General features: G+C 32.1%; 1 protein-coding gene across 1 annotated transcript; it reads left to right on the plus strand.

The window, feature by feature from the left end:
- Positions 1–5,100: 5,100 nt before the first annotated feature.
- Positions 5,101–6,866, plus strand: LOC149229017 (uncharacterized). Its single transcript, XM_089375772.1, has 3 exons — positions 5,101–5,320; positions 5,444–5,845; positions 5,969–6,866. Exons 1-3 carry the CDS (start codon positions 5,245–5,247, stop codon positions 6,742–6,744), a joined length of 1,254 nt encoding a protein of 417 aa, XP_089231898.1. The 5' UTR covers positions 5,101–5,244; the 3' UTR covers positions 6,745–6,866.
- The last annotated feature ends 7,259 nt before the right edge of the window (positions 6,867–14,125 follow it).

The raw sequence follows: 14,125 nt of genomic DNA on the forward strand, positions 1-14,125 counted from the left end.
TGCATGACAACCATAACCATGATAGCATTAGAATTTACCGAAAGAGAGTGCAACCCACTCTGATACCAACCTGTAACCGCCTGGCCCCACTTTCACTGGGTTTCCCAGGTAACATGAGTTGAGGGTCACTATGATAACAGTCAACCTCTTATATGACCTTAAGGAAATGGAATCGACAAATTAAGACCTTACTGACTTCCCTTAGGTGGTACATGACCTCTAGGAGAATCCCAACCCCTTCAGGCGTCCAACACTTAAGATAACTCTCTTTTTCACTGACCTAGAGCCTTATTCGCTCCCTTTTCAAGACAAGTTAGTGATTGTAGCCCTCCATTCGCATTGATAATCATGCCTCCATGTGGCTGTGGATTTTTCCAATCAGTTTTATGACAACGACCCTAAATCCCAAGCCACCTTTTTCAGGGCTAGGACTCAGGCCTCTACCCAAAACTCAGTGAAACATCTAGAAATGATAAATGACATAGAAATAAATATGATAAACTAAATATTGAACCAAGACTTGACCTGACCCCTCCCAATTGGGACTAACATTTTGTCAAACACATGGTGAACATGCAACCTACAGGTCATGAATGCATATCTGAACATAATGATCTGAAAACTTATCTGAAATTTAACAAGAAGGGTTTATGCCTTCTCACAATAGCTGTCATAACACTAGTTAGGTCATACATTCATTAACCATACATTCATTGAGTGAAATGTGATAAGATCCATACTTAGATCTGTCAATTAACCATGCTTATAACTAGCATATAACCAAATAAATAACAATGATAGAACAACCATTTAAGCCACATAATAACAAGTAAATTTACTCATGAAAACAAGTGGAACTTAGATCTTATTAACCATATGCAAAAGCCAACCAAGTCAAGGACTTCCACGTACTACCCGACCAAAGATTGGGTTGAACCAAATATTTCGTTTAGCCAATCACCCCGATGCCATATTCCAAGCATGAATATGGGATCTCATGGGATAAAACCATCCATAAAAAACCAAGGGAATTCAAAGGTTAAACCACCTCCACCTTCACCATACCGTGATCTCACCTAAACCGGTCCCGAGATCACAAAACCAAACCGACCTTGGATGCCTTAGAATTCCTTCACCATCCCTGAAGGAATTTTCCCATCTCCACCCACCTATTGAGGGCTTCCTAGAGAAAACCATCTCCACCCCTAATCCTTGGGATTTTCTTGAGACAACCTCACACATATCCAAAACCTTCCGACAATCCATAGCTCAACTAAGAAAGAATCCCATCACACCATGGCTATCCATAAATGGAAATGCAAGGCTGAAAGCACTATCAAAACCTGACAAAATCCATGCCACTGACAAGAAAGAAACCAAAATACACACATGCATATACCATGCATGCCAAAACCAACTATGAAACCATACATGCAATCTGTAACTTGCAAGTATTCCCGTTGAAGCTGTCTAATCTAACATTTCCTTGCTTGATCCTTGGTTTCCTTTGCTTTCCTTCTCCTTACTTGTCCTTACTTGTTCTTCCTTGTCTTTCCTTTGCTTGCTTGCTTTCCTTCTCCTCTTGTTTCTTTTCTCCTCTCTGAGACTAACTCCAAAACTAAACTGACGAAAGGATACCAATTGATGCTCTGATGTCTTTTTATTATTGATGTCTCTATTTTTTTCATTTTTCCTTTATTTTCCTTCAATTTCCTCCTCACGTGCAACCTATGACCTTTCACCTCCCTTTTCTCCTAATTTCCATTATTTTCATACAAAAATATGTCAATTAATGCCTCTTTGCCCTTTCAAAGCCTTTTCCATTACCTTTTAGCCATAAACACACCAAGTGATTCCCACTAGGATATTTGCCCAACATTCATCTTGAAATAAGTGCCCCATGACCTTGGTCTTATTTTTCCTTTATTAACTTTTATTACATGAAGTTTTAACCTCGGGTTGATACAACAACAAATATCTCAACTAACTAAGTTAGCATGAGCAATTACATTATTCCAACATTTGATACCATTCTTATTCCATCCATCCTTTGTAGTATTAAAGTTTCGGGTTCCATCATTTCAAAGAAGTTGAATGAATTCAAAAGTACTCTATAGTTTAATATTTTAAAATTAAGAATAATACCCCATGTTATTCCCCTCTTAGACATTATAATTTCATCCATAAAGAGTAAGGAGAGTAAGGTTATAATGAGGTATGTAATGTACAATCATAATGTAACTAATATTAATAATAAAAGGACTCCTAACATTACTTCAAATTCCAATAATAGTCACTTGAGACATGGAATAAGGATGTTTATTTGATAACCTAGAAGATTCAAGAGGAGGTTACTCTTGAAAATATTGGTACTTTCAAATGTATTGTACCAACTAAAGTAAATAAAAATTATGATACCATGAAAACAAGGAAAATGTAATAAACTATAATGAGGCAATACCCTAAGTTATAAAATCATAATTAATGTCTCTTTTATGGTTAATATAAACAAGAAAATTAATATTGCTAAAATAAAATAAAAATTCTTATCAATATCATAGTGAATTCCTACTTTTGCATGATCTAAATTGTCATTCCAGAAATAAAATTTATAATATTTAAAATAATAAAAATGAAAATATTAAAAACATTGATTAAAAAAATATAATAACATAAATGTTATATAAATGTTATATCTATATCTATATATATATATATATAATTTTAAAAATAACGTTCAGAAACTTATTAAAAAATAAATAAAAAATGTCCAAATACCATTAAAACTTTCTTTCATTCTTATTTAGGAGAAAACACAAAACGTAACTTTCCTATTCCTATAAACAGAACCATGATTTAACCCTTTATAATATAATATTTTTTTAACGCAAAATTTCTTTTCAATCCTTAAACAATGAAACAAAATCTTTACCTCAGTTAGTGGATATAATTTGAGTTATAAAAGTTAACTCTTAATCTTACGAAGTAATTAATCAAAATTCAAATATGCCAAATTTCAGTACTAGTCATCACGGGTTTCACGTGTGATCACCCTGTCCTTCGATGTATACGGCTATACACATGCATATGAGCGCATCTGTCATGTTATCTTTGCAGTTGTTTATAACGTGATTTTTTGAAAGTTTTTTTGGTGGGTTTTTCCAGTCGAAATCCGGCAGGAATTTATTGGAATCGCAAGTTTGATAGCTAGTTTCTGCACAATGAAAGCGTCACAGGAGTTTTCGAGGGTGCTGAATCCAAATATGCAGTTAAAAAACCATTTTAACTGCAAGAAATCAAAATTTAACCTCAATTTCTTCTGCCGGATTCCGTCACCGAAATCTCCAAAAAATCGCATTATAAACAACTCCGTTATCTTTCGGCCCAACCTATCAACAAAGACAGAGTAAAGATAAAAGGACACGACAAGACATTGCAAAAGTCACAGTAACCGTTAGAAAATTTTACGGGGCAGATGACAGGAATCCGGCTCTCAAGTCAAATTTCCAATTGCGGGAAACAAATCTCAATTGGATAAAGGCTTAAATAAAATACAGGAAAAAAACTTACGCTAAAATAGAGTAAAATAATTTGGTTGTGGTCAATTTATTCATGAAAATTTGAAGTCATAATTTTGGATTATATTATAAAGCATATGTAAATATATTAGTATGATATGTATTTGGGTATTTATTCTGCGTCGGGACGGACAGCTTGCGGCCTCCTCACCTGGGTTTATACATTGTGAATTTAATTTTAATCTCGTTTCTGTAAATATATGTAAATTGTGAATCTCCGGTTAATACAGCTTTTTCTAGAGGTACTCACCTACCCTCATTTATTTAAAAAAAATATATATTAGTATGATATATTGGAGGCTGATGTTATAAGTAAAAATATAAAAAAAAAATAATTTGATTTAAGTTTTTTTCATATTTATCTAAATATACTTTTTTTTTTACATTAATACATGGCACATCAAATTATTAACGCGTAGTCTAATAAGGCGGAGGAGTTGCCTGGAAAGTTATGGAAATTCCGGTCATATTTAGAGAAAATTGGGCAAAGATTTTTGTAAATCCAAATTATAGTTGTTAAACTTCAAAATTTTAGGTGTTTTAGATGTTTTTGATAGCGCTGAATCTATTTCTACCATCAAAAACACCATTCAAACGCTGCTTTTATAAGATTTTTTTTAATTTTTTGCTCGACCACTTTTGACCATCAGGGCAATTCCTCCGCTCCTTAAACGACTTCAATTATTAAAACACAGGATGGACAAATGTTAATATTCACTATCATAATAAATATTTAACATAGTTAACTACCAATCATACATTAAATTCACATTCATTCTTAAATGATTGATGTTTTGAGAAATGGTCTGATGTGTTGCGAAATGGAGAACTAGTATTCCTGCTCAAACCTTCTATCTTTCAGCGTGCAAACAGATCTGCAATCTGCAAAATTCATCTTCATCTGACCAGTATAACGGCTGTCAGTATGTTTAACGCGGTGATTGGATTAATTGGAATTAATTTTCCAACAGTATTGATAACGCAGTGATTGGGATTAATTGGAATTAATTTTCCAACAGTATTGATAGTTTTGTTTTGTTTGTGTCTTTTTTGCAGTGAGGTTTAGTTGGTTGAGTTTAAACTTCACTCCACCTAGTTAATAATTACTTGATTGAAAATTAGAATCACAAGCAAAAGTGACTCATCAGCATATTCCAAGCTGGCCGTTGGGTGCGTGAAGAAGACTTCGAGAGAGAAGCAACTCCCTTCGTGTAAGGAATAAAATTTTCCCATATGCTTAAATGCGTTACTTAAACTTACGGTCTACACGTTTATTTGTGTAAGTCAACAGCATATTCCAAACTGTCTTCGGTAATTGAAGAAGCCTTTCACATTGATGCAACTCGAATGAACTTTCCATGGTTTCAATGCGTTCCTTCACTTACTATCCACACTTTCTCTATCCGTTGAGAAGCCTTGCCGACAGAAACATACTCATCCACACGCAACCCATGTCACGCACACCCTTCACCTTTTGGAAACGCACATTAATATCCACACACACACACACCAGTAACAGAGCCATCTATCAGTGGAGAAGCAGATTTCATGTTTAGTGATCATTAAAAGAAGGCGCAAATATTTGCCGCATATTTGAAATATTCATATTTTCTCTACATTCAACATCCATTCTGTAGTGTGCGAAGCGAGAATATTAAGATACAGGATGGAGTCTGCGTTTGAGCCTGCACTACGCAAGGAAGAGACTCCTGAAGCTCTCATCGTCGTCGTTGATCTCCCAGGTAAGTGACATCCAGGAAAATATAGTTATACATTTTAAAAATATAACTATTTCGTAATGTTTATATTTACCTGTATTTATAATACTTTTAGGGATAATTTTACTCCATGAATGATCTGTTCAGGTTTTAGACGAAAAGATCTGAGAGTGGAGGATGATGAGCAGGGCAATCTCATCATCAGCGGAGAACGTAGTGTAAATAAAATGGAGGAAATAACAAAGGAGGGAGGGAGATTAGATACAACGCAGAGCGGGCGGCGCACATTCAGAAAGGTTATCAGCATCCCCGAGAATGTGAATGTAGAAGACATCACCGCCAAGTTTAAGAATCAAGTGTTGCAGGTCTCCCTCCCTTTCGTTCAAAAGAATCAGAAGTTGCTCACAGAAGACGTTAATGGCGGTGGAAAACCGCATCTCGCAGATCTCTCGGAACAGTCAAAGCAGGACGGGATGGAGTTTGCGTTCGAGCCTGCAGTACGCACGGAAGAGACTCCTGAAGCTCTCATCGTCATCATTGATATCCCAGGTAAGTGATATTCAGGAAAATATAGTTATACATTTTTAATATATATCTATTTCGTAATGTTTATATTTACCTGTATTTATAATACTTTTGGGGATAATTTTACTCCATGAATGATCTGTTCAGGTTTTAGACGAAAAGATCTGAGAGTGGAGGATGATGAGCAGGGCAATCTCATCATCAGCGGAGAACGTAGTGTAAATGAAATGGAGGAAATAACAAAGGAGGGAGGGAGATTAGATACAACGCAGAGAAAGGGGCACACATTCAGAAAGGTTATCACCATCCCCAAGAATGTGAATTCAGATGACATCACCGCCAAGTTAAAGGATCAAGTGTTGCGTGTTTCACTGCCTTTCGTTCAAAAGAATCAGATGTTACACGCTAATGGCGGTGCAAAACCGCATGTTGCAGATCTCTCGGAACAGTCAAAGCAGGACGAGAGATCGAACCCCGTCGAGCGACAAGACTTGATGCAGGAGCGACCTGCTGCAACGCAAAAAGATGAAGGCGCAAGACTTCCAGAGGTGATTCGACCGGATGATCATGAAGCAAAAGCGAATGAAACTGCGGAAGAATCAAGAGCAGAAACGCCTAAGCACGCCCAAGACTTTGTTCATGGGGAACATCCAATATCAACTCACGCGCAGGCGGTATCTCCAGTTGAGATCGGATCTGATGGAGACCAATCTCAATTGATAAAATCGAAATCCAAGCAGCGAAAAAAGCATGATGAAAGGTATTTGCCTTCGCCAACGGATGAATTCCCACGGAGAGGAATTCATATTCCTTCTTCCACCCGTGAACGTTCAATGTTTTCTGATGGGTGGTTGTTAGTAGCATCGACTCTGCTCGTTCTATGTGTGGCCATGTACCTCTCTTATATTTTAAGAGCAGATTGAGACCTTGATTTACATATACAACTAGTTGCTAGGAGGGTAAGGGCACATATACTCCGCGACTTCATACAGAAAGTAGCAGTAATCTCTGTCTATGCTAATAAAAATTTCAAGTAACCTCCGCCTCTGATCATATTTTATATGAAAGTTATTATAATAAAATAATGTATTATGTGGTTTCAAACTTTTGTTGAAGATCTCCTATGAGCACTTGTCATAACGAGACTCTACTATTTACTAAACGTAAAGAGGTGGCGTCGTCTGCATGTGAACCAGGCCTTGTACTCGTTGAATAGTTAGAAATTAATTATTGCTTTGAGGAACTTTATGATTCAGTACGACGGAGATATTATGTAAAAATAATAATCTAAAAATATTTTATTTTATATTAAATTTTATAATTTAAAAATAATAAAATAATATAAAAAGTTAATAATAAGAAATTTATCTTAATTTTATATCAAATTTTATAATTTAAAAATAATAAAATAATATAAAATATCTGAAAAATTAATATTGGTCATAAATAAAATATTTTATTTTTATCTTAATTTTGCCTTAAATAAATAAATAAAAATTATTTTTTTTGTATGAGAGAGATATGCAATTTCGCCTTAAATAAATAAATAAAAATTATTTTTTTTGTATGAGAGAGATATGCAATTTCTTCACTACTTAAGATGGAGTTGACAAATAACATGTGAAAACAATATTAATAATATTATTATTGTAATTGAATAATAATAATAATAATAATAATAATAAGTGTAATTTATTTTATGTTTATGTAACATGCAAAATTGAAAACAAAAATATATTTGGATGTTCACACGTTATTTAACATTTAAAACAAAATATATTTTTATATTCAATTGACATGTAACATTTGAAACAAAAATATATTAATAATAAGAAAAAATATTTATTATCGGTTATAAATAATATAATTTTATATCAATTTTATATAGAGGAAAAAAATAATTAAAATTAAAATTTTCTTATATTTTCACTTTTGATTTGTAATTTATTCCATATATATAATATTAAAAGAGATATTTTGTGTTCTCATTTCATTAATAAGTTTTTTTTAATCCAAAGTATGATAGAGATTCGTAATTCCTTCAATATTTAATATGTAATTGATGCATAACATTTTAAAAAGTATTAATAATAAAAATAATGATAGAGACATATATTTAATTATTTAATGAGAGAGATAAATTTAATTATTTATGTAATAATTATTTTTAAAATATTTAAGTAATGATTAGATGGATAACTATGTAAGCAAAATCATCCATACATGCATATAAATAAATAGTTTATTATCAAATTAAAGGAATGCCAATTTTATGTACAATATTTATGTCTTAGTCTATGTGTTATATATTTTGAAGTTTTTTGGATATATGTTTCAATTGAATTTGTCAAAAATTTGGCAAGGATTTGTAGGAATCATAAGTTTAAGTTGTGAACTCTCCAACATTCAAGAGTGTCTCAAGGGTATTTTTTGGGTGCCAAATTCATATATGTAATCAAAAGCTCATTCTAAACAACAAAGGATCATGATTTGTCCAAAACTCATTCCACCCAATTTTAACAAAAAAAACTCCAAAACTTATAATAATTAAACAATTAAAAAATTATACAAATATATATACATGTAAAAGGAAATTAAAAATTTTTGATAACAAATGTTGATTTAACTATTAATGATTCACTCTTTAATATTTAAATGCTCATTGTTGTCACTTTATAAAATTATAATTAAAAAAATACTAACATTTAAATATATAATTGAAACATGTTTATTAAATACTTGTGGATATTTATATTGTTGTCACTTTATAAAATTATAATTAAAAAAAATACTAACATTTAAATATATAATTAAAACATGCATATTAAATAGTTGTGGATATTTATTTTAGTATAAGTAATGGTATAATCAATGTTACTAATATAATATCCATATAATACACAACAAAATAATGTATAATCATGCATACATAAGAGAAAAACACAAATAAAAAATAACTAGTATTTGTATTAGATGTTGCAAAGGAAACATTGTAAGTTGGTAACCCATATAGAAGAAGAGCATAGATGAAAATAGATGTGATATGTTATGTGATCTAACTATAGCCAAATTTGAGTGAAAAAAAAATCTTAATGTCAAATGTAATACAATCAAACAATCTACTCAAAACATAGGCATGTGCAACTTCCTTCCCAAGTGCTCAATCCAAGAGCTTATTTTCATTGACAATTGCATCCTAGACCAGACCTTTGTCTTTCATCGCCTCAACTAGACTGAACCCTTCACCCTCATATGGTAATGGGTCCAGATCAAATTTCTTTGTGACTATTCTCCATAGGTGTTTCAATGTACACACATCTCCATTAGCATAATTAAATCCATAGTTCTTGAAATAAGCATATGAGATAGCCCAAATTTCATGTTCTGAAATTAAATCTGCATTAGATGCATCCATAAATTGTTCCCACAAAATATTGTTCCCTGGGTACTTGAAAGACAACCCCTCATGTTTGCAAATGGCAGTGTAAACACACAGTGTGCCTAAAACATTAATCAAGCTCCAAGGAGAGAAGCCAAATATGTGTGTCAGATGGTGAATAGACCAAGTTAATCCTTCTTTCTTCTTTGCAGCCTCAAATACAATATCCTCAAGAGTGTAGTAAAACTTGGGCACAGGTAGCTTAGGAAGCTCTTCATGAAAGGGTGCCTCATGGGGCTCATATTTCCCCAAAGAAGAAGAAATATCACTATAATGATGCTCTTCATTGATTTCCCCAAAGTGAGAAATAATATTATACTCAAGAAATAATACTGAAACACCAAAGAGCTACTCACCCCAAGTTTATCAGAGTTCCCATTAGAGAAATTTTGAGGTCTAAAATTGGCCCCCTAAGAAAAATGTACAACCTAAATAAAATTTAGAAGAACCAATAGGATTCAAGAGGATCATGTCAACCATGGTGGATGGTTCACTATTTATTGAGTAAAAAAGTAAAAATATTAAAAAGTAATAAAATAACAAAACTATTTTTTCGACTCATTTTTCAACTTATCTCACTAAGGTTTTTCTCAAATTTTGAGTAGGAGTACTTGTTGGATGGAAAATTTAATTCTTCATCCAAGGAGTACCGATGTTACATAATTTCGATGGACCCTGCTACACGAAAAATTAGAAATACATGAAAAAACGTGATTGCAATCACATTTTCAATATATTTCTCATTTTTTTGTGTATCAACGTCCATCAAAAGTATGAAACATGGGTACTCCTTTGATGAGGAATCAAATTATGCATCCAACAAGTGTTGCCGCTCGAAATTTGAGTAAACCCATAGGGATATAATTTGAAAATACGAGTTGAAAAAATAGTTTTTCTTTTTTCCCTCTAAAATCTGATAATTTAATCTAATCTTATTTTATTATTTTGATTATTATTTTATAATTTCCTTAGGAGGCCCATTTTAAACCTCAAAATTCCCCTAATGAAGGACCAATAAATTTACTTAGAAATAGGTGTGTAACTATAAACTAAAACACTTACCCCATGAGAGTGAAGGGAACCTATCCATGAGGAATACCAACCCATTGTGATAAAATGCATACTAATACAAACACCAATATGTCACAAGAAACATCACCATGAATTTCAGAAATATATGCATTCAAAATTAGCATAAAATTTTCCACAGTCCATGACTTCATTAAATCTTCCGTACCAATCGCATACTGCTAATCTATTTTCCCTCAGCGCAGTGCTATAATGCCATAGTAATGGATTGTAGCAAAGAAATTAAAAGAATGAGTCAATGATTGAAATTTCCATGGATTTCTACAAAATTCTTACCTAAGAAACGAGCCAACTGAACTGAATGAGAATGAGATGTGATTTCCAAATAAAATCAATGTTGTAGTTAAGAAATGAAAACAATTGAGTAGAGATACGAATTAGATTCCTACAACAAATTCACTCACTTGAGCAAAGGGATTGAATGAAGGGCATGCGAGAACAGAGATAAAAATCAAGCTGTGAGATTTATATGTGTGAAGCAGGATGGATGGTAGATCCTTGGGTATTGTTAATACAAGTCTCCTTGCACTTTGGCTACAAATTCATAATTGCATGTACATAGTTCTTACTAGTCAGGCAATGTGACTTGGTCCAATGGATTTATCCCAAGATTGTATTTGCATTAACTGAAAAGGGTAGAATAGTTTGTGAATGAGTTAAAGAAATTTATTTTCAATATGTATCTATTAGGCAGGCTTCCCTTCAAGAGGAAAAACTTTGAGAAAAAAGAACCTTCAACCCTAGAGCTCAATCATTTAATACCAGTAGTATGGAAAGCCAAATAAGAGATGGGAAGGCATATATAATGACAATGATGATGCCATAAATAAAAGAGACAACTCAACCTCCTACTCAAAAGAAAAAAAGTTTATACAACAATTGAAATAAATTTACAAACTCAAATATATTGCACCTAGTTTATACCCTTGGAAATATCAATTGAAATGACAAATATAACTAATATACCCTAGACTGATGGCTAAATAGATTTGACACTAAATATATTACAATATATTGTCACAACGTAACATATGTCCTCCTCGATGCATCATACTTCTACATAAAATTAAGATAATAGTGCTCTTATTTATGGCAAATACATAAATTTACTTTATACTTTGAAGCATAGAATATAAAATAGCATAAGTAGTAGTCTTTGTCACAGTAGTATTATGCTTTCTACACAACCAAATAGCTTAATCTTAGCCAATTGTTATGCGAAAATTTTAGGAATGATTGACACGAGACAACAAAAACTTATGCCATTGTTTGTCATTTCATTATATGCTAAAACCCATAAAATACATTGAATTATGTCTTTATCGTGCATGATGATGAAGAGAGCTATAATATAAGAAGAGAGTGAAAGGGCAATTTTACAATATGTATGATGGAGAACTATTCAATCCATGTCTAATAGGAATTGGATTTTAATGAAGGGAACATGGAAGTAGAAGATTGTAACACTTTGTAGCTTCTGAGAAAATCAATCTCATTGATGCTTCCACAAGGTGAGGGAAATGCCAACTAAGATTTCTCCTCCCTTGGGAACCCTCGGTCCCTTATTAACAAGAAACATACTTCCTTATGGTTGTCCCCAAATATTTCACACAGTAATTCTGTAAACTTAAATAAATCTTCTCGGAAGCGAGAGACATCGTCCAAATTTACAAGATCCACAAAAATAAATGTTTAGAGAAACATGTGTTGGCTCCATTTTTTTGAGAGGATGATCCCAAGAAGTTTCTTTGGGTACACAAAGTGTTCGAAAATAGTCACGCCATCAAATTACTACTGATATTTTCCACTGCAAAGTGAGGAATATTTGAAATGCAAAAGTAATGAAAAATGTTTTACAAATGAATTATTACGTAGAATATTTATATTCCATCTTGAAACTCTGGTTGCACGTAGTGATGGATAGGTAAACAACTACTAAGTGATGAATTCTAAACAAATAGTGATGTTAATAAAGGTAAGTAATTAATTCTAAACAAAAAGGTTGTTCATGAAAATATCTCAAGTGCTTCCTCCCACATTGACCACTCAAGAACTATCATGCTCCATAGCGTACTTCTATCATTCAAGGAATATGACACTTCACACTCCACTTTTATAGTTGCTTTCCATATCATAAATTCAAATAGAAATCAATATTTATAAGCAATTATTCATGGTATATACCTATCAAAATGTAGGCACACTTAATATGCATCTTCTTAGCAAGGGCTCACAACTACCTTTTATGTATATTGGACATGCATAAAATAATAACCATGAAGTATATCGAGAGCTAGAGAACCTAATAAGTATTCAAATACACATATCTCTAATGCGTATATATTATATATTCAAGGGAACCTGGGTTTGTTTCCATGTGTTGTCTAGCTGGAATTGTAGGGGAAGAGATCATTGTTTCCAGATGTGCCAAGGGGAACACAATTTCATGTGGCACAACACGTACCGTAGGCTCTTAAACACATTTTATTACGATATGTTTTTGTGCATCTTCGTCCACATTCTTCCTGGCAATGTGAATCAAAGAATTAAAAGAAGCAGTAATGGCAAGGGTCAGCCTTGAATTCATACTCAGAGCCCTCGGTAGTGTGGCCGAGGAGAAAAAAATGAGGGAAAGGTGGGGAAGTACCTGCAATATGTTCCTAAGTTATATAAAGATACATATGACCAAGTCAAATGGTTGCACAAATCAAGATTTAGTTGACACTTAAAGTAGTGGGATGTAACAATCGAAGAAATTTCAATCGTCTAACATTAGATCTGACAGTGCAGGGGTTCTTCCCATAGGGAATGCCTTACAATGTAAATATTAAAGATTCACAATTTAATAGATTACATTAGTCTTAGTGGACTTCAATCATTATATATTACATAACATGCAAAACGAAACATTTTGTCTATGGACTACATTACCCATATTTACATTTTTATTTTTTATTAAGATATTTTTAAGTATACTACTTAATCATGCATTTTAAAATATTTTATTGATAAATCATGTTGAATTTTTTAATTATTACGAATATTTTTAAATGTTATATATTAATTTTATATTAAGAATGAAATCAATTACACATCTCCCTCTTTTAATTCTTATTAGTAAGTATGATAAAAAAATTAGTTAACTTTCAATTATTTTTTTCTTTGGACATTGAATATTTTACTATATACACCATTACCGTCTTTTCTTCAACATTTTCTATATATATATATATATATATATATATATATATATATATATATATACATATACATATACATATACATGAAGCTAATATTGACATAAATTAGTTAACACAAATCTATAAATATTTTTGAAAAGTTAAGGTTTAAACATCTTACTAAGACTTATTTTTACTTGTAATTACTTTATCTCTTGTTAAAATTGATATGAAATTATCTTACATTATTTGGACATCAAAATATTTTATTTATGATTCAGAGTATGTGAGTGAAATATTTTTATCACGTGACCTCAATGAGTTTGAGATTATTGATGTTTTATAATACTTTTAATCAAAACTAACTAAACATGCATATTCATTATTGTTTTCTATTATAGCGGACATTGTTTTTCTACTTAGAGAATATTTTATCTTTATTCTAAAAGAGACATGTGCCAACTCCACTTTGAGCATTGAGGGGAATCACACTTGGTCCAAATATTAGGTTGTAGAAAGCAAAATATCTTATATATCATAAGAATGAATCCACATGCATAATTCTACATACACATTATCTATTTTATAAACTATGAT

This window comes from Pinus tabuliformis, chromosome J (genome assembly GCF_031772625.1).
Source record: "Pinus tabuliformis cultivar Carrire ecotype Pingquan chromosome J, CPIR1, whole genome shotgun sequence".
NCBI lineage: Eukaryota > Viridiplantae > Streptophyta > Pinopsida > Pinales > Pinaceae > Pinus > Pinus tabuliformis.

What these genes read in the sequence shown, in the direction of transcription:
- LOC149229017 (XM_089375772.1), top strand. Translation starts at nt 5,245, where the DNA reads ATGGAGTCTGCGTTTGAGCCTGCACTACGCAAGGAAGAGACTCCTGAA. An exon ending in CGTCGTCGTTGATCTCCCAG is followed by an intron (nt 5,321 to 5,443) that starts GTAAGTGACATC and finishes TGATCTGTTCAG; the next exon opens with GTTTTAGACGAAAAGATCTG. An exon ending in CGTCATCATTGATATCCCAG is followed by an intron (nt 5,846 to 5,968) that starts GTAAGTGATATT and finishes TGATCTGTTCAG; the next exon opens with GTTTTAGACGAAAAGATCTG.